At 41.4% G+C, this 23558-nt stretch overlaps 2 protein-coding genes across 3 annotated transcripts; one reads left to right on the plus strand and one right to left on the minus strand.

The window, feature by feature from the left end:
- Positions 1-11: 11 nt before the first annotated feature.
- On the plus strand, positions 12-10374 carry LOC106138125 (protein fem-1 homolog A). 2 transcript variants are annotated; one of them, XM_013339176.2, is made up of 6 exons: positions 12-465; positions 5646-5967; positions 6263-6397; positions 6590-6742; positions 7064-7210; positions 7968-10374. In XM_013339176.2, the coding sequence occupies exons 1-6, from the start codon at positions 299-301 to the stop codon at positions 9018-9020; spliced, it is 1977 nt and encodes a 658-aa protein (XP_013194630.2). In that variant the 5' UTR covers positions 12-298; the 3' UTR covers positions 9021-10374. The 2 variants fall into 2 exon arrangements, with proteins under 2 accessions (XP_013194630.2, XP_060806925.1); XM_060950942.1 differs by lacking the exon at positions 12-465 and adding an exon at positions 5368-5464.
- Positions 10367-22414, minus strand: LOC106138126 (protein Skeletor, isoforms B/C). Its single transcript, XM_060950941.1, has 14 exons — positions 22252-22414; positions 22104-22177; positions 21452-21600; positions 20523-20774; positions 20286-20393; positions 19781-19963; positions 19112-19205; positions 18365-18511; positions 17866-18001; positions 17197-17383; positions 16430-16625; positions 15362-15552; positions 14833-14993; positions 10367-10909 (listed from the first exon to the last, which is right to left on the minus strand). Exons 1-14 carry the CDS (start codon positions 22289-22291, stop codon positions 10773-10775), a joined length of 2055 nt encoding a protein of 684 aa, XP_060806924.1. The 5' UTR covers positions 22292-22414; the 3' UTR covers positions 10367-10772.
- Positions 22415-23558: the final 1144 nt, after the last annotated feature.

Genomic DNA, 23558 nt, shown 5'->3' on the forward strand with positions numbered 1-23558 from the left:
GTATCTGTGACATCACATCGTGTGCATGTATGCATGCATTTCGCAATTGTCCATTTTATCTTCTGAGATATAGATCTGCTCTTCAGTGTCAGTCATTACGATTTTATCGAATTTTACCAATAAAATCCTTAGGCCACATATTATGTATTTGTGAAAAAGACTGTAGTGTAAGGGTCTTTGTTTTTAAACCTGTCGGGAGATAAAATTGTTTGTGCTGTTAAATTTGTGGGCTCGGTGTCTTGGAGATTGCTATCTCCAAAACGCTGTCGGGTTGCAGTGGTTCGCCCGAACGTTCAGGATGTGGGAAGAGGGTAGCAGCTCGGCGGCGGAGGCGGCTGGCGACAGCAAGCTGTTCGCGGACGGCACAAAGCATCAAGACGCAGTGTTCAACGAGCTGATGCGCGAGTGCAAGCACAGCGCCCCCGGCGCCCGCCTCTCCGCGAGGCTCAGGACCTTACTTGAAAGGTGATCCTACTAGTCTGTGTGAAAGGGTTTGCTTTGTGTTCAAATCTTAAGTTTCCTTTGTCTGGATTCAAGGACTGTGTTGATGTGGGTTGCTCTTATTTCGATTTCTTTTGTTTAGATTCAACTAATTAGCTGTTTATTGGACTTAATCCTGCAGGGATTAAATTAAGGCCGGATATCATTGATAGGAGATTAAAGTGACAGTAGGATTATAAGTCTTTCTCCTAGATTTTAAGAACCTTATTATTTCAGATATGTACATACTTTCCATACCTAGAGTTTATTAGTAATAAATTAAAATATTACATAAATACATAAATGTATAATATAAGAAATTAAGTGATATTAAAACAATACTTAGATTAACTATTTGTTAAAAACTGGATAACTTTTATCTTTATTTAAAAAATTTAAAGATTTGTTTTTCTTTATTACTATCATACCATTTTTGAACCTGCATAATGTATCTTTTGACTTTTCTGACTCAAAAGGTTGCTTTACCTTGTTCGGGCATAATTGATTAGTATTGAAAACAGTTTGAAATAATTAAATGGATCCTGGCTATTAAGAATAGGACCTCTCCATATCTTTCCTATGGATGTCGTAAAAGACGACTAAGGGAAAGGATAATAACCTTGGAATACCGTTCATGCCTCACTGTCTACCTGGCAAAAGATATAGATGTGACTAAGTATATGTATGCAGAAATTAGAAATAGGTATGCAAAAATAACTAGAGCATCAAAATTTCTGTAATAAGAAAGAAATTTCTCTGAATAAAATCCTTCTAACACTGACCCTAGCTGTGTTTTTTCTGGGGAGGGACAGAGTTTGAATTTTATTTACATACTTACAATGTAATCAAGGTTCCACAGGGCTCCTCTGTGACACTATTGGGGGAGTTCTACTTTGATCATAATCAGTGAAGGGAGGTAATTCAATTGCAAGTTTTCCTTGAGAGTGTCTGAAAATTAGTGGGCATAAAAGGATAAGTAGGTGAGAGATTTTTAACAAGATCATCTGTAAGTCAACTCTTGTCTATTTTTAGCATTTCTTTCATACAGTGGTGAATCTTTTTGATCAAATTGCATTCAGGTAAAGGTCACATAAAAAGTATCCTTAATTGATATACTACTATATATAATACTAGCTGTCGCCCGCGACATTGTACGCGTGGAAGAGTCTCAAATCCCACAGAATTATAGTCTTTGTGGCATTAAGGAAAAGTAACAGATATCATTCTCAAGACTGTTCTTAGTCCACACAAATAATAAAGAGAAAATATTTGTATGTTTGTGTATCAAATATACCTACTCAAAAGCTACTGGACTTATTTTAACGAAATTTGAAGCATATATAGAATAGATCTTTGGAAGTGACACAGGCATTTTTTTCTAGAATTTTCACGGAAATGAAGCCCCGCGCTAAAGCACGTTAATCAATCTATACACAAAATTTCAAGGAATATTGCTTCAGTAGATAACGCGTGAAGAGACAACAAACAAACAAACTTTTGCATTTATAATATTAGTTGGGATTCACAAAACAAAAAGAAAAGAAAAACCACAACGGAAAATATAAAATATCTGAGCCGCGCGGCGTGGTAGGTAGCCACGTCTCACACCCTCGCAACGCAAGCCCTCAAGGATAAAAAATTTTCCCCGTTATCTTTCGCATTTTCTTTCATTTCTTCGTTCGTGATGTTATATAGCCTAAAGCCTTCCTCGATAAATGGTCTATTCAACACAAAAAGAATTTTTCAATTCGAACCAGTAGTTCCTGCATGCAAGTGAGATGCGAATGTTAACATGAATGTGTGGAGCAACAAGAATAGATAAAATTCATATGAGTATATCAGCGAAAGTATAAAACTAGACCCCATAAATGAAAGTCTGAATTGTAATAGGTAAGCTGGGTTGGTGTGGACACTTCATGAGAAGAGAGGAATGTCATGTTACAAAAGGGCTTGAAATATGGAAGTGGAAGATAGATAAGAAGTCTGTAAATTAGATGTATAGGCACTTGGACAGCGTAAAGGAAAGTATGAGTAGAAAAGGAATGACTATAGCAAGGTGTGAAGGGAGTGACAAGTAATTAAAAACTAGCATACTGTGCCAACCCCACTGTCCGATTAGTTTTCCTATTTTTCTCACTAGATGGCGTGCTGCCGTATTAGAACGCGCTTTAGTTATTTTTATGGTTTTTTGTATAGTGTTTGACAATTTATATATGTTCAGTCTTTAATACAGATTTCTTCGTATTCCGAGTTTCATTTTTGGACCCAGTACGGCATTGTCTAGGTAGCCATTGGTCCTTTGAGTCGGGTGTGTAAGGTAGAATTTCGCGTGCAGTGTAGTGAAGTGTTAAGTGAATGAACTCAGGACTTAACGGATTACAGTGTGGAATGGACTTGGTAACCGTGAGTAGACTCTGAAAAAATACAAGTGTTTTAGGACTTAGAATATTTCCGTAGTGATTGAACTTTATAAATTTTACAAGTGTTTAAAAAAAGACTTAGAAAATTTTCATAGTGATCTTATTATTAACTTAAAAATTTTGCAAGTGCTAAAGACTTAGAAAAATTCCATACTGAACTCTGATTAACTTTGAAATTTTACTAGTGCAAAAGACTTTGAAAAATTCATTGGTCATTTATAATAAAAACTTTGAAAAATTTACATATGTTATAACAGTTGTGTATGAACTATTTAACTTTGTCGAGAACTTCAACTTGTGTTATTTTCTATAGAAATTTCTTGTTTATCTGCAACATAAATACAATTAACAATGGAGAAAATTAACCAATTACTCAGTCTTCAAGATGAACGAATGGAGTCTATTAAAAAAGCTCAGGTTAATTATGGTAAAACTCCAAAGGCAAGAATTACACCGAGCTATTTAGACACTCGCTTGGAAAACTTAGAGGCGACATGGAATTCATTCAAATCATCACATGAGTACCTAATTTCAAACATTTCTAAGGAAACTAGAAAGACATTGAGTTACTTCTTAAGCGATACTTACGACACTTGTGAAGAATTATACATTATGTACAAAAGCGATTTAAAAACAAAACTAAGTGACTTAACCGCTACTACACATACATCTGCCTTACAAGAACCCAAGAAAGCAACTACCGAAATCAAGCTGCCACATATCAAACTTCCACAATTCTCTGGCAAATATACTGAGTGGACATCGTTTCATGACCTCTTCAATTCCATCATACATACAAATCAATCCTTAGACAACGTACAGAAGTTACATTACCTTAAATCTAGTCTGACCGGTGAAGCTGAACAGCTGTTGAGATCTATACCAATAACAAACCAAAATTACAGTCAAGCATGGGAAATTCTGAAAAACCGATACAATAATAAAAGATTTATATCCAACTGCATTTTCAAGAGATTATTTAATATTAGAAACATAACGTCAGAATCAGCTTTTCATATCAAACAACTACTTGATACTACTGTCGAATGCTTAACCTCGTTGAAGAACTTGGGCTTGCCTGCAGACCAGTGGGATGCTATCATAATCTATTTGACAGTTTCAAAATTAGACCCTGAAAGTCATCGCTTGTGGGAGCAAGGAATCTCGGCTGAAAGAGAGGATTTTCCTTCATTTGATACACTGAAACAATTTATGGAAAGCAGATTTAGATCTCTTGAAATGATAGAACCTGCAACTAAGACAAATAAGAGTAAAACATTTCATGCTACTGTAGAATCTGGTTCGTGCGCATTCTGTAAAGAAGATCATTACATTTACCAATGTAAACAATTTGTAAAACTACAATACAAAGAGAAACATGACTTTGTACAAAACAATAATTTATGCTTCAATTGTCTAATACCCAATCATTCTGCAAACAAATGTATGAGAAGAACGTCATGTCGGATATGCTATAAAAAACACCACTCTTTGTTGCACCCGGAGAAGAAAGAAGAATCTGTAAGGGAAGAAAAACATAAAGACTCAAGCACAAACATAGTATCACATTTTGTAAATCAACCTGGTCAAATACTTCTAGCCACAGCGCTGGTAGACGTGACGTCACGTCATGGTCAGAAACACGTTTACCGCGCGCTCATTGACCAGGGCTCACAGGCCTCGTTCGTCACAGAAGATCTAGTTCAAACGATGGGTTTGAAGAAAACAAAAATCAGCGGCGTGGTCTCAGGATTGAGTGAGGGAAAACAACTTCATACTAAATACATGGTTGAAGTACAACTACAGTCAAGATACAACCCGAACAACACTATCCTGGTTAAAGCATACATTCTGAAAACAATTACAAATTACTTACCTACACAATCAATCACAGTTTCTAACTGGCCTGAGCTGGAGGAAATAACACTAGCAGATCCCACATTCCATGTTCCGAATAAAATACACCTTCTGCTAGGAGCTGAAGTATATAGTGAAATCATAGAAGCTGGATTGATGAAGAGTCCATCCGGGATTATAGCGCAAAAAACACAACTGGGTTGGATTCTTTCGGGCGATACTAACAACACAAAACCTGTAAAACAAAAACAAATTATTAGTTTACATCTATGTGTATGTGAAAATGAAATACTAAGAAAGTTCTGGGAAGTAGAGAATGAAATACTTACCTGTGAAAGAAAATTAACTAAAGATGAGAAAAGATGTGAAGAGATTTACAAAAAACCATAAAAATAACTAAAGCGCGTTCTAATACGGCAGCACGCCATCTAGTGAGAAAAATAGGAAAACTAATCGGACATCCCGCCCGCCAAGAACTCTTTTTCCGGCTCGAAGGACCCAATGGCTACCTAGACAATGCCGTACTGGGTCCAAAAATGAAACTCGGAATACGAAGAAATCTGTATTAAAGACTGAACATATATAAATTGTCAAACACTATACAAAAAACCATAAAAATAACTAAAGCGCGTTCTAATACGGCAGCACGCCATCTAGTGAGAAAAATAGGAAAACTAATCGGACACCCACGTAAAGAGTGAGAAAAGGTAACAATAAAGAAAAGAAAGTAGAATGAACACCTCTATTCTGTAAGCGAACATTATTTTGTTTGAAAACACATAGTTGTGGTACTGGCTTTATTAATTAAATAAGTAATGTATAATAAATAAAGATAATAGTTCATCGAAGAATTAACAACACTTGTAGCAAGCTTGTTTGCCCCACCAGGATGTCACCGGCGGAGCGCCGCGCGGTGGTGGGGCGCACCCGCGACGGCTGCGCACCTTTGTTCGTGGCGTGCAAGCGGGGAAACGTGGAGCTGGTGGAGTATTTGGTCCACGTTTGCGACGCCGACTTAGAGCAGCGCGGCGTGTATGAGGTCCCGGACGACCACTCGGTTCATACCGTGACCCCGCTGTGGTGCGCGGCTGTGGCCGGGAGGTTGGAGGTGTTGAAGGTGCTAGCCGATGCGGGCGCGGACGTGAACGCGGGCTCTGACAGCGGCTCGACGCCCGTACGATCGGCGTGCTTCATGACGCATTTGGATGTGGTGAGTGGCAGAAGATCGACTCCGGTTTCAGTTTTACTCGCTTGGAAATGATGTAGTCTTTTTGTGACAATCACTGGAGAAAGAAGGTTGATATGAAAGTCGTGACTCGTCGTCTTATTCATCATCTTCATCAGACGTGAGGATTGCTTCATCTCACCATTCAGGAAGCCTAAATTACGTAATTAGATAAAAATTGCTTTTTACAAAAATAATTATAATGGTATTAACACCCGGCTTTTGTCAATGTTTGACCGTGTCCACCCGTTCTAAAAGACGAAGTGTCATTCCTCATCAGGTGCGGCTGCTAGTCCAGCGCGGCGCGGACATCCACCGGCCGAACCACAACGGCGGCACGTGCCTCATCAACTCCGTGCAGTCGGCGCGCCTCTGCAGCTTCCTGCTGGAGCACGGCGCGGCGCTGGACGCTCAGGTAGGGGGCTCTGCGCTGCGACGGTGATGATTCTGCCAGAACCATAGGTGAGCTCAGTGAAGCGACACGAAGTGTAGGTGTTTGTTTGAGCAAATAAAGAAATAAATTTTGTCTGAAAGCTTATACATATACACCGAAATTTGGCAAGTTTAGCGATTAAAAAGAATGAAACCCGATACCCGGCGCCCGCAGGACATGCAGCTGAAGACGGCGCTGCACTACGCGATCCAGGAGCACCGCGTGGAGACGGCGCGCCTGCTGCTGCAGCACGGCGCCAACCCGCGGCTGCGCTCGCGCGCCGGCGACGACGCGCTGCGCACCGCCTGCCTCAAGGGCGCGCACCAGGTTATATAATGCAACCTCTTTTCTGCTTTATTAAAAAAACTAATTGTTATAAAATTATTTTATGAGTAAGTTCAGCGGTTTATTACAGTACATATTTCGAGTTAAACTAAAGTGCACTTTCACTTCATCCCTAATTTATTTCCATATTTAAGTTTTACTGCTTATGGGGTGCTTTAACGCCTTCAACAATGTTACTTGTTTATATAAGGATATACAGAAAGATACTTTTGTTGCTTCACTTTGCCGTTAAGTAAAACTCAGTCCGCCTTTTTCTCTACGTGTATGTGTGAAATGTAATAAAGATATTATGTTTGCGTATAGATCGTGACGATGCTGTGCTCGCGCGTGCGCTACACGGCGGAGGAGATGGCGGACGCGTTCGAGCTGCTGGGCTCCACGCAGCTGGACGAGTTCAACGACGTGAGCGCCGCGCTCGCCGCCTACCGCCGCGCCACCGCCATCCGCATGGTGAGAGCTGCTCCCGTCCGCCGACTGTTGGCCTTCATTGTACTATTGAGATTCAAATAGTGACAGATTGCTAGCTCATAGCCTAAAAGAGGAATCACACACGACATCCATGGGAAAGAGATTGAGCGGTCATATTCTACTTTTCCATAGGTGCCGGGAACCACACGGAAAAATATGTATTTTTAAATTATTTGTTTTTAGTTTTTTTTACAGATGGAAATAAGTGTGTTTAACAATAATCGTCTACACATTTACCGCCGAGGCGCTTCACGCTAGGAGGCTGTTGACTTTTGTTCAGTTTATTATAATAACATCTCTTTTGATTGTGTAAAAATTCTTGAAATGCTCGATAGAAAATCCAAAAAGTATAATAAAGATGAGCTTTGTAGGAAAGCCTGTTACAGCATGGAGGATTATATTAATGATGAAACATGTGGTCCGAGCTGACATAATGACCTCTTAAATGCATGTGCATTTTTGACATGTTGTTGACATAATATGTACAGTATCTTATATATATGTATATCTTATTTTATCTATATTTATTAGACATAATATTCGTATTGAAATCATTAGTTTTATATTCATTCACATTTTTTAATGCAGACAATTTGCATTCGTTTATGATTTAGATTTAAGAAATCTATATTTGTAAATCAACACGTCAGTCCGGTGAAAATGCTGTAGTGTAGTTTGTGCCGGTAGTAGTATAATGAGATGTAAGTTGTGTGACGTCAGTAAGATATTGTGGTTCCAGTCGTGCCCGGGCGGCTACTGCGAGAAGCGGCCGGCGCTGGAGCCGCCGCGCGCGCTGGGCGGCGCGCGCGAGTGGCGCTCGCGCGGCTCGCTGGACGCGCTGGCCGCCGACGTGGACGCGCTGCGCGCGCAGGCGCTGCTGGTGGCGGCGCGCGTGCTCGGCGCCGGCCACAGGGACACCGTGCTGCGCATCATGTACCGCGGCGCGGCCTACGGCGACGCGGGCCGCTACCAGCGCTGCATCGACCTGTGGGGCTGGGCGCTGCGCCTGCGCGTGGCGCGCGACTCGCTGCTGCACGCCGACACGTGCCACACGGCGTGCGCGCTCACGCGGCTGCTGCTGGACGCGGCGGCGGGCCGCCTGGAGCGCGCGCGCGGGCTGCCGCGCTTCGCGGACGTGGCGGCGGCGCTGGCGGCGCTGGCCGACGCGCTGCCCGCCGCGCGCGCCGCGCTGCGCCCGCGCCCCGTGCACAAGCGGCAGGCCGAGACCTTCGACCGCATCCTGCGCTGCGTCACGCACCTGGTGTACCTGCTGCCGCAGACGGCCGGCGCCGCCCAGCTGCCCGAGGCCGAGGCGCTGGTGCGCGCGCTGGTGGCGCGTGACATCCGCAGCGCGCACACGGGCGACACGCTGCTGCACCTGAGCGTGTCGCGGCTGAACGTGGTGCGCTCCACGTACTTCGAGGAGGCGGCGGCGCCGCCCGCCTTCCCGTCGGTGGCGGCCGTGCGGCTGCTGCTGCGCTGCGGCGCCGACGTCAACGTGCGCAACGAGGCGCGCTCCACGCCGCTGCACGTGGCCGCCATTCCCTACAACTTCTCCACGGAGCTGGTGGAGGCCTTGCTGGCCGGCGGGGCGCACTTGGATCAGCCGAACAAGTTCGGGGACTCCCCGGCGGAGCTGGTGGCCTTGAACCGCGGCTCCCGCGTGCGCGTGCTGCGCCACGTGTCGCTGCGCTGCCTGGCCGCGCGCGCGCTGATCGCGTCGCAGCAACATGTGCCGCGACATGTGTTGCCCACGGAGTTGTACGACTTCCTGGAACTTCATCGCTCCTAGATCTCTCGCGATGAAACCGATCCAGCTCTTGACAGAACCTGTTCTTCCCAAACCTTCATACATACACATATCACGTTTGAGAAAGATAATAGAATCACAGATTTGAAATAGAAAGTACAACATATGGTATTTATTTTCTTAGACTGTTGAAAGATTTGATCACAAAAATTTTTAACTATCATCCTACTTGGTCATCATCTGTTACAAACACATTAAATTTATTGCACGAGACGATCATAAAATGTTGAACTGGTAGCGGGAGCGATGACTCGCCCTGAGGCTCCGCGCGCCGGGCGGCGATGTTGAGTCGGAGCTAGTATTTATGAAATAAATATTATCCATCCGTGAAATTTCTAATATCGCGATTACATACACGCTGAGACAGGCTGGCTGGTGTGACGTTTGAGATGTTCGCCATACATTCATGGCTGCTATCGGCGTCGTATTCGCAACAGTACTCCCGCCCAACATAAGGGGTCATCGCCCCCCCTACAAACTAAATATAATAACGATTTAATTAATTATTATCAAACAAGAAAAAGAAAAAAAAAGAATAGGCTCGTATATAGTTAGTGTATTTATGATATAGTTCAAATTAATGTTCTACAATAGATTGAGTAATGGATTCTCTTTAAAATTTACGGGAATCACATAGACTACAAAGAGATTATCAGTTTGACCTTTTATGTGTGTGATGATATTGGGAATTGGATGAAGTAGTTAGGCTTTCGAGAACGTGTATTAAATTTAATAACTACCTATTTCTCGGAAACAAAGTCAAAGCGAGATGGTGCTTTCTGATTAGAATAAGGTAAGGTTCCAACCTAGGGAACGGTCCAAATTTCTTCGAAAACGGTTCAGAAGATTAGAGATTTAGGTATCGGAAGACGTTTACATTTGGAGCTGGTTTATTTTTTTAAAGTTTGCTCAGGTAACCTTCCTGTGACTGACACTCATATACTAAGTCGGTCACGGTCGGAGGTGAACCTCATAATAAAGGCTTTAAAAAGCGTGCAATCATATATGCCATTAGTAATTAGTGTTATTTGTTACATACAATCACGCCTGTTTCCCGGAGGGACAGGCAGACGCCACATCATTGTCGCCATCCCTGCCGTTTCGTGGGAACAGGCGTGATTATATGTATGTATTTTATCCTATATTAGTTATTAGAACAGCGTCAATCGCGATCGTAATCTCAAATAATCAAAAACAAAATGGCGCTGCGCGCATTGGATCTCATTGCTGTTGTGAATCTGTTTGATTTTAAATTATCATATTTATTAAATTTAGTCGTAATCGTAAATGATCCCATGTAAACTAAATTGTGTCTAAATAAAACTATATTTAATTCCGTAATCGTTTTATTTTTAACTTTATACACACAGTCTGATTAATTATACAACATAAAATTATTATTTCGAAAATAAATCTAGTTGTCTAGGTTAAAAGATTTTCGTATAAAGTTACAAGCTCTGCTATGGAAGGATTTTACAAGAAAGCACTAACACTAGCCTTGATGGACGGAGATTTCAACATACATAGGTACATATGTATATTTTATTTAATATTTACATTTATAAAATACGCTTAAAATTAATTATCGTTCAGTAAAAATCTATAAATAGGTCTATAAAAGTGTAAAATATATGAGATTTTTATTATTGTTTCGTTGAAATTCGATCTTTCAGTCTTCGAGACTGATTGCCCCGTCTATCCCGTTAGGGTTAAAGACGTTATGTGAAGCTGTCATCAGCAACGATTAGCAAATAGTGCGATAGTCGCCGCGACAAGCAGCAGGGGCAGCGACAGTCGCGCGGCGGTCGCGGCGCCGCGCCGTGCGATGTCGCGTCGGTGGCGGTCCACTATGAAGATGCGGCCGCCCATTCCTGCGAACATGTTCAAGAGTTACTTACTATTGTATTGTATGGGAACCAAACGATCTCTCATGGGTACATTAGTCGTAAAAGGAGTAAAAGGATAGTTCGTCTTTCTTGATCGTGTTGTTCACTACTGAAGGTCGTGTCCGTTCTAAAACACTTTGACGGATTCGCTAACGAGCTGTTTCCAGGCTGTTCTGTTTTCGGCTTTTCTCAGGGCAGTGGTTATAGGAAATCTCGTCGGCTGGTTTGACTTGGTGCGACCAGCGGGTAGATCTGCCTCGTGGTCTTTCACCGTCTACTTTCCCAACAACTCAAGATTCGCGGGTAACTGTTGTGCCGAGTCTAGTTTTAAATTGAAACTGTAAACTGTGTTGATAGTTATCCTTTCTAGTGCATTCGGATAATGAGGATAGTTCCTAGAATCCTCTAATGGTTTGTGCTGAAAACGTACCCAATGTAAAGTTCTTATGGATTTTAATGTGCCACTGTTTTAGCACTAATTGAAAAATTGTTATATGAACTCTTGATGAATTGAAACTGCACTTTGTTTCGAACTTAAAAACATGCACTTTAATAAAAAATAAAACTTCTGCTAAACATCAAATCGATCTTATCGTATAACTTAATGCAATTCCATGTGAACTCAAAAATTTTCTTTTTATTTTTTTGTAAGTAGCCAGTTGCAACCTGGTAAACGAAGTAAAGAGTTTTAAGCAATACTCATTTTGAATTATACCAAACATACCGCCTCCCAAGGACAACTATTGATAAGATGTCCTTCGTATTTTTTTACAACATCTGATTTTCTGTACTACTAATTCTAAAAAACAAAATAAAGTAAAAACTATTTGATTTACATTTGTTCTTTGACAAATATTTAGGAATTTGCAACTATAGATCTTAATTAGCAGCATTTACACCTGTAACAATCCACCCAAACACAGTATTTTGAGCTATCATACTGCTTGATGAATTTTTTAATATGCCTTCTTTTATTATATGACTGTAAGCGTCTGCTCCTAACAACATATCTATTTTCTTAAATTTATAAAATTCCGGATCAGCAAGATTTACAATTTGATTTAACCACACAAAATCTTGTTTATTCATATTCTGATCTGGCAATAACGAAGTTATATTATTTACAACATAAGCATTGATTTCGTATTTAAAATTACAATTGACCTTAGAATGAACTGGAAACCATATGATTGATCCTTGTAACTTCACTATTATTAAGCCCTGAAATATGTCCTTGCAGTGGTATCTTTTCTAGGCACAGATTTTGTACTGCGGATTCTGTAATAAAACTTGATTGTGAGCCTTGATCTATCAATGCTCTTAGAACTTTATGTTCACCTGTTTTGGTTTTCATACCGATTATTGAAGTAGGTAATAAAACTTGTTTATGTCTTAACTCATTACTGGATTTGAAAGTTGTATTATTTTCTTCATTTGACACTTTCCGGCGTGGAACTGTAATACTATTTTGTTCTACATTACTGGAATGTAAAAGCGAGTGATGACGTTTCATACAAATTCTACATAAGCTTTGTTTTTTACAATCAATAACTGTGTGATTGCCACCTAAGCAATTAAAACAAATTTTATTATTTTTTACAAAATACAATTTGTGTTCTAAAGACAGCTTAGCAAATTTTTTACAAAAACATAATTTATGTTTCAAGAAGCAATATTCACAAAGAAGTTTTGAATGAACTTTGTTATGTAGTGACTTTGAAAGTAAAAGCGTATTTTTGTTTTCGTGAAACTCCATTTTTAGATCTACGCACTCCAAAGCGCGAAACCTAACTTCAACAAAGTTCTTAAACTTTTCAAATGTCGGTAAGTCATCAGCATCTGAACTAAACACACTCAATTCCCACTGCTTACGAGTCTCTGGATCCAGTTTACTCGCAAGGATATGAATAATAAGAACATCCCATGTAGTAACATCAATATCTAGGTTTTTAAGAGCACTCATACAATCACAGGTAGTATCCAAAAGCTGTTTTAGTACGGTAGCAGACTCTTTATTCATATGGTTTTGTGCCAGTAGTCTTTGAAGTATTTTATTTACTAAATATTTTTTGTTATTATAACGCTGATCTAGCTTTTCCCAGCAGCGGGCATAATTTGAATCAGTGATTGTAATATGTCTAATAAGCTGTTCAGCTTCATCTGTCAAGAAACTTTTTAGATAATGTAGTTTTTGCACATTGTTAAATAAACTGTTATTGTGAACAAGAGAGAGAAATAAATTGCGAAAAGTTGTCCACTCTTCATATTTTCCGGAAAAGAAAGGTATCGAACTTTTTGGTAATTTTACAAAAGAACTTGATAGATTTTTATTACTACTGTGTGACTCTGCTATAATCTGCTGTGAACTTAAGCTGTTAACTTTCTTTAAACAAATCATCATAGCTGATTTGCACTCCGTATACGCATCGGCTACCACATCGTATATACAATTAGTTACATAATCAGTACACTGTAATAAATCGGTATTTGAAATGCTGTACAACTTCGTGTCATTCTCTCTAAACAAAAACCAATCTTGTTCTAAATTATTCAATTTAACTTCTATACATTCAGGGTATAAATACTCTTCCGAACAAGTTTTAAAATTTAATGAAGCCTTTACAATTCTAGATTTAAGATTACTTTGCACATTTAGTAAAGCATCCATGTTATACTTTATATGAAAATGCTAAGTATTTAATGTTGAAGTAAACTATTAGGACTAATAACTAGTTAACATACCTATAATGAATTGCACTGTTAAAATTTACAAGGATATATATATATACATATAAAATGTGTCTATATTTGCATAACTAGATAGACTAAACTGATAAAATAATTTGAACTTTACAAAATGTATTCACAAAGTATCGAACAAATGTACTTTTCACATTAACCGTTCACTTTCACTGTACACGCAGCTGCCCCGATCCTTGATGCTGAACTGACATAACTCCTAGATGCTTGTTATTTGTACAGCATATCTACTAGCTGCTGTAGTAAGGAAGAAAATTTCGTCTAAAATGCTTCGATTCTTGAGGGAAAGTAGTGAGCTTCGACGTTTTAGAGAATGTAAGTAGGTACTTACGTTTGTAAATATGTAGGAAAAGTGCGTACCTACTCATAAAGCGTGTGTTTATGGAAAAATTATGAGACGGGTAAGAATTAAACGTAGAAGTAATAATATGTACACGAATAAATTACAAATACTATGTACATGTACAGATGAACGCACTATGATGCATCATAAGTATAGAGCTGGAAATTATGCGGCTCGTTAGGACCAATGTTTTAGCACTAATTGAAAAATTGTTATATGAACTCTTGATGAATTGAAACTGCACTTTGTTTCGAACTTAAAAACATGCACTTTAATAAAAAATAAAACTTCTGCTAAACATCAAATCGATCTTATCGTATAACTTAATGCAATTCCATGTGAACTCAAAAATTTTCTTTTTATTTTTTTGTAAGTAGCCAGTTGCAACCTGGTAAACGAAGTAAAGAGTTTTAAGCAATACTCATTTTGAATTATACCAAACAGCCACCTCTAATGTTGCTCTTATATCACGGCGTATTGTCTAACTGCATTCAAACCAGTTTATAAATAGATAAAAGCTTTATTCACTAGCACAACACCATTTGTTGGTTACATACATACTTAATTAACAGTAATAACAAAGGTGAATGTGCAATGTGTAGGTTCTGACTCAGCATAATGTCGCGGGTGTCGACTCTGGGACGTTGATGAATCTACCAAACCATAGGTGAGCTCAGTGAAGCCACACGAAGAGGAAATGAAAGTACTAGTTTAAGTAGGTAGTGTTGTTATTATGTACAAAAATGTTAAGAGCACTTGTATGTGGTGGTGTGTGTGTGTGTGTGTACATGTGATATGGTCTGACCGGCATGCGTGAAGCTGTTGTAGTAGACGATGTCGGGCCACGAGGAGTCGGGCGCCACGCGCAGCTCGGCGGGCGCGCCGGCGCACGCCCACGACAGCGAGCGGTTGAACGCGCGGAACGACGCGAAGCGCGCGTCGCGACGCGGGTCCGCGCCCGGCGGCCTGGGGCCGAAAGGTTGTCATTATTTATCTACGGCGAGGGGAAATAATTCTCATCGTTGCCAGAATGAGAAATTCCTTTTTTTTAACCTGTAATCTTCAGATTTCAGAAACTTTTTGAAGAAACTTAAAGTCGATTGACTAGAAGAGATCCCTTCACGGCATAAGTCCGCCATTGTAAGTGATTTCTTTTATAATTATGTATAACAAACAAAGAAAGAAACAAGAAATATGAGCGACCGATTCTGAAACTTAACTTCGACAAATGTTTCTGTGCCGGATGAGCAGCCATGAGACAGAATGGTTCGTTTATGAGTTGTTCAACGACTTCGAACGAGTCGCCGACAGAACGATTTATTCACAAGCGCTACCTGGTGGCGATGCACTTGCCGCCGGCGGCGGTGGGCGCCAGGCGGCCGCGGCGCGGCGCCAGCACGCCGGCCAGCACGCGCGCCGCGCGCTGCGCCGCCTCGCCCAGCTGCTCCAGGCCGCCCGCCGCCGCCGCCGTCACCACCAGCGGGTGGTACTCCGTGGCCGAGTGCGGGTCGTTGCCGCCCAGCACCTGCTCGCACACAACGCTCTCATATCACACGAGAATATCAAAGGAGAGAGAGAATATCAAAGAAGGCTTATTATAGTACTGATGATTACCTTAATAATAAAAACATCTGGCTCGAGCTTGGCACAGGAACCTCGTAATTAATTGTAGTTTGATTTGAACTTAAATCAAAATTTCAGTACACTCTGTACATAAATCTTTTTAAAATTGACAATCCATAAAATATATATAGATATATTTTTCTTTTTTCATTATTAAATCTCATAAATATATAAAATTAAACAATGTATTCTCTCGTCCACATTCTATTCTAACATACATACATACATATCGTCACGTCTATATCCCTTGCGGGGTAGACAGAGCCAACAGTCTTGAAAAGACTGAATGGCCACTTTCAGCTATTTGGCTTAATGATAGAATTGAGATTCAAATAGTGACAGGTTGCTAGCCTGTCGCCTAAAAGAAGAATCTCAAGTTTATAAGCCTATCCCTTAGTCGCCTTTTACGACATCCATGGGAAAGAGGTGGAGCGGTCCTATTCTTTTTAGTATTGGTGCCGGGAACCACACGGCACTTCTATTCTAAGTATAATTTAATATTGTGAAGTTGACGACGTTGTTGAAAAAAATGCTGCAGTGCAGTTTGTTACCGCTTCTTCTGCACTGACGCCTTGGAAGCGGCAGTAAACTTAGTTTTTAAGTAATTTATTTGACGTCAACCAATGTTGTTAAACCATACGACAATTATTAAGCGATATATAGTATCCTATAATAAGGAACTTCCTGACAAAAAATCTGATCAGGAGAACTACATAAATGACGCGAATGAAGTATGGCAAGTGAAAAATGTATAGCCTCGTGTATGAGAGCGCACACACCTTGAAGCTGTAGACGAGCCCCCGCCGCAGCTGCAGGTCGGGCGTGAGCTGCCCGTTGACGTACCACACGAGCGGCGGCGCGGGCCCGCGAGCGCCGCGCGCGCCGGCGCCGGGCCCGAGCCGGAACCAGAACGTGCGCAGCGCCGGGTCGAACAGCTCCGCGCGCTCCCACGCGGCCGGCGCGGGCGGCGACTCTCTGCCGCGCCGGGCACAGATAATGTACTAATTAATTAACATTCGGCGCAAATGTTGCTGTTAGCATTAGTTTATATACTTGACGCTAGATGGAGCTGTGCCGTATAAGAACTCGCTATGGTTGTTCGCTATTAAAGCTATAAAACAAAAATGGTCCTTGAATGAATAAGTTCGGAAAAAAAGTGCAGAGTTTAAGCGACTCCCTCTATCGGTAAGTTGTGAACATTAGTGGTCCTTCGAGCCGGATATAGTTATATATACTGTTTTGCACTTGCGTTAATGTTTATGCTTAAGTAGATGACATTACTAATGCAATACCTTGCCTATTTATACATTTAGTGCGTTTTTTAAAAGAGAACCGTCTCTAATCGATGTCTTTCTTTTTTGACGTCTGTTTAATTCCAAAAATACTTATTCTGCTAAGTGTATCAAATACATTCCTGAAAACCGCATCAAAATCGGTTCAGGGAAACGCGACATAATCGCGGACAAACATACAGGTCAAACTGAGAACCACGTTTTTTTTGAAGGCAACTAAAATGTGAATTGAGGAAACGAAAGCTATGACTCACAGCGAGAAGGGGAAGCAGTCCCCGGCGGGCTCCGGCGCGGGCTGCGCGGGGTCGCGCACCAGCCGCAGCGCGAGCGGCGCGCGCGGCCACGCGTGGTGGAAGCCGGGCTCCGCGCCGCGCCGCGCGCCCAGCGCCCACACCGCGTGCGCCGGCGCAGACGTCGCCCACTCCAGGTCCATGCTGTCCTCTGCCGACAGAACAAGCTGCCCAATATCCGTACCATACCAACCCCTCCAAGTGAAAGGATACACTTATAAACGTGGGATTCCTCTTGCAAGCGACGGGCTAGCAACCTGTCACTATTGCGATCTCAATTCCATCATTAAGCCGTACAGCTGAACGTGACTCTTCAGTCTTTTCAAGACTGTTGGCTCTGGCTACCCCGCAAGAGAGACTATAGAGAGATACATATAGACGTCACTATATGTATATATGTAACAATGGGTGTAATTACTTGAGGAATATGTAAGCGCGTGCACCATTGTAAATCTCAAAGGAAAATTGATGCCGGACTGCGACTAGTAGACAGGCGGCTAGTGCAGTAAACTAACACAAAAGTCTCTGAATTGATAGTTATAGACAACCTTCAATTTGAGAATGCCAAAATAAAGTTTGAAGAACATTTCACGTGATCTGAGGGACATAATACCTAGTTCCGAGCACCCGTACCTGGTTTGAGCGAGCGGCGGTAGGTGACGCGCGTGAGCCCGTCCGCGCGCTGCGCGCTGAACACCTGGTTGGAGTCGAGCCCGCCCAGCTGCGTGTCGCGGCACACGCCCACCCACTGGCCCAGCACGTGGACGCACTGCAACATGTATAACGCAATTGGATAATAAATGTAGCGACATCTCCACACGAAACGCCATCAGCCAATCACAGTGAAGTGTGCCACGCCATCAGCCAATAGGGGCGTAGAATTTAAATAACGCAATCAAGTTTCTACGAAATGGAATATAACACCTAGCCTGACTGATCTTACCTTTGATGGCAGTCGTTCCATCAATACATCGCTGCCGCTACACATTTATTCGAAGGAAAATTTGCAGGTTATATTAGATTATGCAAGTATTGATTAACTCGCCTACCATAGATAATTCCAGCGGATTGATTATAGAAATAGGAATGTCGAGTGGTGCGCCTAACATGACGAGTGGTGACAACAACTCACCGGCGCCAGGGCGGTGATGTTGTAGTCGGTGGCGAACCCGCGCCGCTGCTCCGGCGAGTAGTGCGCCACCGCCACGTCGGCGCCCAGCATCGACGAGTTGTGCGGACTGCCCGAGATGCCGAACGCCATGTACTCATTGTCCGATATCTGATGGTAGGCAACAAACTTTACTCTGATGCAAACATTTACCGGCTGCGAGTAAATGTTTAATAAAAAAGTCACCACACCAAAAACGCATTGTAAGCCAAAGTAGCAATGTTGTTTGATATTCGGTCCGCGATGTTGTAATCTACCATACCACCCAGTGGGGTGGTATATTATATTTCAAAATCATGGAATGGTGTTCAAAGTGTTGTACAACATTACAACTTCCAAATTATCGATACGTCCAGTACACTCCTGCGCCGCTCCTGGCCAGCGTTCGGTGTGTAGAGGGCCTTACCGGGCTAGTTATCAATCTGTATCAAATTGATCGGAACTTTCACAAATTAAGTAATCTTGCAAAGTATGTCATAACAAAAAAGAATAGGACCACTCCATCTCTTTCTCATGGATGTCGTAAAAGGCGACTAAGGAATAGGCTTACAAACTTGGGATTCTTTTTTAGGCGATGGGCTAGCAACCTGTTACTATTTGAATCTCAATTCTATCATTAAGCCAAATAGCTGAACGTGGCCACTCAGTCTTTCCAACACTGTTGTCTCTGTGTACCCGGCAAGGGATACAGACGTGCCCATATGTATGTACCTTGGCGGCCAGCTCGATGGTGATCTGGTTGCCGAACACCTCCCACGACACCTGGAAGTCGCGGTGCAGCTGCTTGCAGTTCGGCAGCGACGACCTTCGCGGGAAACAACATATCATTGTAACATGTAGCTTTAGTGGCTGTCATAGTGTTGGGGATGACCAAAAAGGTTGGGTCTAAAAATGACTATGTCATTCTAAATTTTTTTTATAGTGTTTTGTGGGTCTCTTTTTATCAGTGGACAAGTAAAGACCGTATTTTGGCAATCTTTGTATTTAATTTAATTTCTGGAACAAGGAGAGGGTCTACCGGGCATAACGAATCCATAACAGTAAGGTGGTGTATGGGGAGTGAAACATTACAGAAAACGGTATAATAATTAATGTGATAAATTCGAAGCGACATTAATTTTCAACCCAAATAAATAAGCTAATGTTTAATACTATAATTGAATCCCTAAGTGTTATTTAAAGAAAATAACGATACTTTAAACAAAAAGTGGTTCAACTCTCCCTGACTTCCCCTATATCTGGCTGGTTTCAAATATCAAAACACAACCCAACTCTCTGGGATTGAAATTTGTCATTTAGTAAAAGAAAAAAGAACTACAATTTATTTATCTTTGAAGAAAATTGAAAATAATAATTGAACACCCTAAAGACGTGACTGACTTGTAGGGATGCGTGTGCGCAGGCGCGGGCGGCACGTTGAGGTCGGCGGGCAGCAGCGCCGCCGCCAGCGCCGCGCGGCCGCCCGCGTCCCACACGGCCAGCCAGTCCACGTCGAACACCGTGAGCCCGCCCGGCAGCGACAGCGTCACGTCCTCGCCGGCGTACTTGCGCAGCGGCTCCAGGCTGGGGGACCAATTCTGATTTACATAGCTTTAAAAACGAGTCTGAAACAGTTTGCTTGCTTGATCTACACACAGTTCGACATTTCTCTGAACAAGTTTATATGAACAACTTAAATGTTTTGTGTTATACTTATTTGAATTGTATTGCTTCTCGGTCAAATAATGACATGAACGTTGTTTATTGATAATCCTTTCAGAAGGTTTGGAATATTCTGTATTCCTTGTTAAGTAACATAATGTCTTTTGAATTTATAAATTTTTTTGAGACAGTTCTCCTTGTCATAGGAGACATAGACGTGATTGTGTCCGTATAGTCCACTCACTATCCGCCCTCGTCGGGGATCTGGCGGCCGTGGGGCGAGGGCTGCGCGCCGCTGCCCGTCCAGAAGTACACCTCCTCCCCGCTGCCGTCGTAGCGGAACTCGGGGATGCTGGAATGTCATTATTTATTTCATTATTTTTGCACAGATTTTATCAAAAAGCTCTGCTGTAACAGTTTTTTCTTTAATATCTTCCTATTAGTTTGCCTAGAGTCTACTTAAACCTTCAAACAAACTCACAGCAACGTAACAGCGTCCAACACCCGTATGGGCTGACTGGCCACGGGCGGCGCGGCGCCCGAGTTGGCGGCCGCCAGCGAGCCGATGGTCCGCGGGGCCGGGGGCTCGAACTCGTCCGGGACGTACACGTCTCCGAAGGCGTTCTGGCTCCTGATGTCGTAGATCGCTAGCCACTTGATGCGCGAGAGTCGCTTGCCTTCGGGCAGTTTGAGGCGGATCTCCGCGTCGTGGTAGCGCTCGAGGATGTTGGTTCTGGAAAGAGATGATCAGTAGAAACGTACATCATAATTATTTAAATATTGTTTAGGATTACTGTGTCTAGATCTCATGATAAATGACGTCATAAACATTAAATAATTTATCAGACTTCCCAAAGTTATAAATGACTAATTCAAGTTACCAACCAAACATAAAATTTAATGCCATCATTAAGCCATCCAGTTGATTGTGACATTCAAGACTGATCTGGAATGGCTCTATCTACCCCGTAAGGGATAAGGCCGTGATCTAAGTATGGTTGTATAGATTTTACCGATCCTTTCTGGCTTTAACTTTTACTTATTATTTATACCTGCTGTTAGTAGGGATAGCTACAGTGTGTAGACACCAAGAAGTTACCAAGCGACCTGTGATTTAATGATAAGTTAATGAATATTTGTAATTAGTGATTTGAAGTTTGCTAAACGACACTAGTTTGCAATGTTGTCAAACTAGATTATTGCACTATAAAAATGAATTCACACAAAAATTATGACAGCACTCTTTAGAATGTTCTAATAAGAAATCTGGTTTAGGCACAGGTAACATCTTGTGTGGACAACAATGGCATTTTTTAACATTATCATTTCCCAGGGCTTGTTTGCGAAGAGTTGTGGATGTAAGAATACTGAAATAAAGAAAATATTAAGCTGATGAGTCTGGTCACTTACTTGCCATACTCATTGGGCACTATAAACCCCTGCGGGCCAGGCCGGCCCGCGTCTCCGGCCCAGAAGAATGTGTCCTCGCCAGTGCCGTCATAGTTGAAGTTGACCAGCAGCAACGTGTGGTCGTCCACCGCAAACACATCTCCTGATACCTGAAAATGTGGTTTATTTGTAATGTTTTGTATAATATTATGAGAGTGTAGAAGCTTTTATTACACTTTTGTTCATCTACAAGCCAAAAGGTTGACTAAAATCAAGCCTAGAATATGTTTATTTCTCTCAAATATGTTTTTGAAGTCTCCTGGTGTATGACATCAACGGAAAGACACTAGTTTACTTCAGTGGAAAATATGACTCAAAGAGCAGATCGAATAAAACCTATGATTACTTTAGTCTACTCATCTATAAAGAATGAATTAATTGCAGTCTTTGACTTATGTTGCATTCCTTAATATAAGTACTGTTTTGTTTACACTACAAGGAGTTTAGTTGGATGTTTATATATATTTTTTAATACCTTAAATGTGTACGAATGCATTGAAACAATGGAATGACCTTAAATTTCAGAAAGTTGTAGCAACTTTCAATAAGTAACTTTTTTTTTTACAAATATGTAAACAACTTACCAGCATATAAACAGTAATAATATACGTACTTGATGATGATATGTGTTGAGATGCCCAATTAGTTTCCCTCTGTAGGGTCCCTCTTCGTCCTGCGCACGACCCTCTAAAACAAGGCAAAGAAGAGAAAGTTACACGAATTCATTCACTCAATGTTGCGCCATTCTGAATGCTACTCACCTAAAACGACCGCGAACACTATCACATACACTTTCCACATTATCAACACGACTTATCACACAAGTATTTATTGAAAACTTTCTCTTAGCTACGGGAAATACATTTTTAACTTGAACTTTTATCACTGACTAAAAGTGCACTCGTATAACTTAGCTTCCGGTTACTGACATTACTGACAGCTGACAGCTCAGCTGACCTTGTAGGGGGTCCCTGATTGGTCGAGCACAGTGACGTTAAGCCAATCACAGCCGAGTAACTTTCACTTTAAGTTGAACGGTGTTTCCACTTACAAAAAATTACGGTGTTTAAAATATAGAGAACTTTCTTTTATTCCCGGCTTCACCTGCGCGAATTAAGCGCCACCTACACGCGTGAACTTAGCGTCACCGACAAAAGATATAGGTTTTTTTAAATATTATTTTAAATTTTGAATATAAGGAACTTTACTTTTACTGGGATAAAATGTATACCCTATGTCCTTCTCCACACTCTGAATTCTATGAACGCAAAATTTCAGAAAGATTAGGTCAGTAGATACGAATGAAGATAATTTACTTTCGCATTTATAATAATAAATAAATATATACCGGACAATTTATATACATTGAGTTAGTTTCGAAGTAAGTTCGAAACTTGTGTTATGAGATACTAATTCAACAATACCACATTTTATAATAAATTTTATATATCAAATTCTCGTGTCACAATATTCGTTCACGTACTCCTCCGAAACGGCTTGACCGATTTTTATGAAATTTTGTGAGCATATTGAGTAGGTCTGAGGTAGGTCTGATTTATTTTTCATACTCCTTAGTGATAGGGTTGTCCACCCTTAACATTATTTAAACTAGAACTAGAAATTACTTAAAAAATATTTATATAGCAAAATAACGTTTGCCGGGACAGCTACTGATTTTATAGATAATCATCCAAGACCCAGGCCAATCAGGAACAGTTCGGTTCTCATCATATCCTGGCCGGGATTCGAACCTGGGACGTCCGGTGTCACAGAGGCCGTCAAAATATAAGTTGGGATTGGGATTATTTTATAAGTCGGTAAGTTGTTAGTATGTACTTCGACGTATATACATACATACATATGGTCACGTCTATATCCCTTGCGGGGTAGACAGAGCCAACAGTCTTGAAAAGACTGAATGGCCACGTTCAGCTAGTAGTATTCAAATAGCGACAGGTTGCTAGCCCATCGCCTAAAAAAGAATCCCTAGTCTATCCCTTAGTCGCCTTTTACGACATCCATGGGAAAGAGATGGAGTGGTCCTATTCTTTTTTGTATTGGTGCCGGG

This window comes from Amyelois transitella, chromosome 23 (genome assembly GCF_032362555.1).
Source record: "Amyelois transitella isolate CPQ chromosome 23, ilAmyTran1.1, whole genome shotgun sequence".
Lineage (NCBI taxonomy): Eukaryota > Metazoa > Arthropoda > Insecta > Lepidoptera > Pyralidae > Amyelois > Amyelois transitella.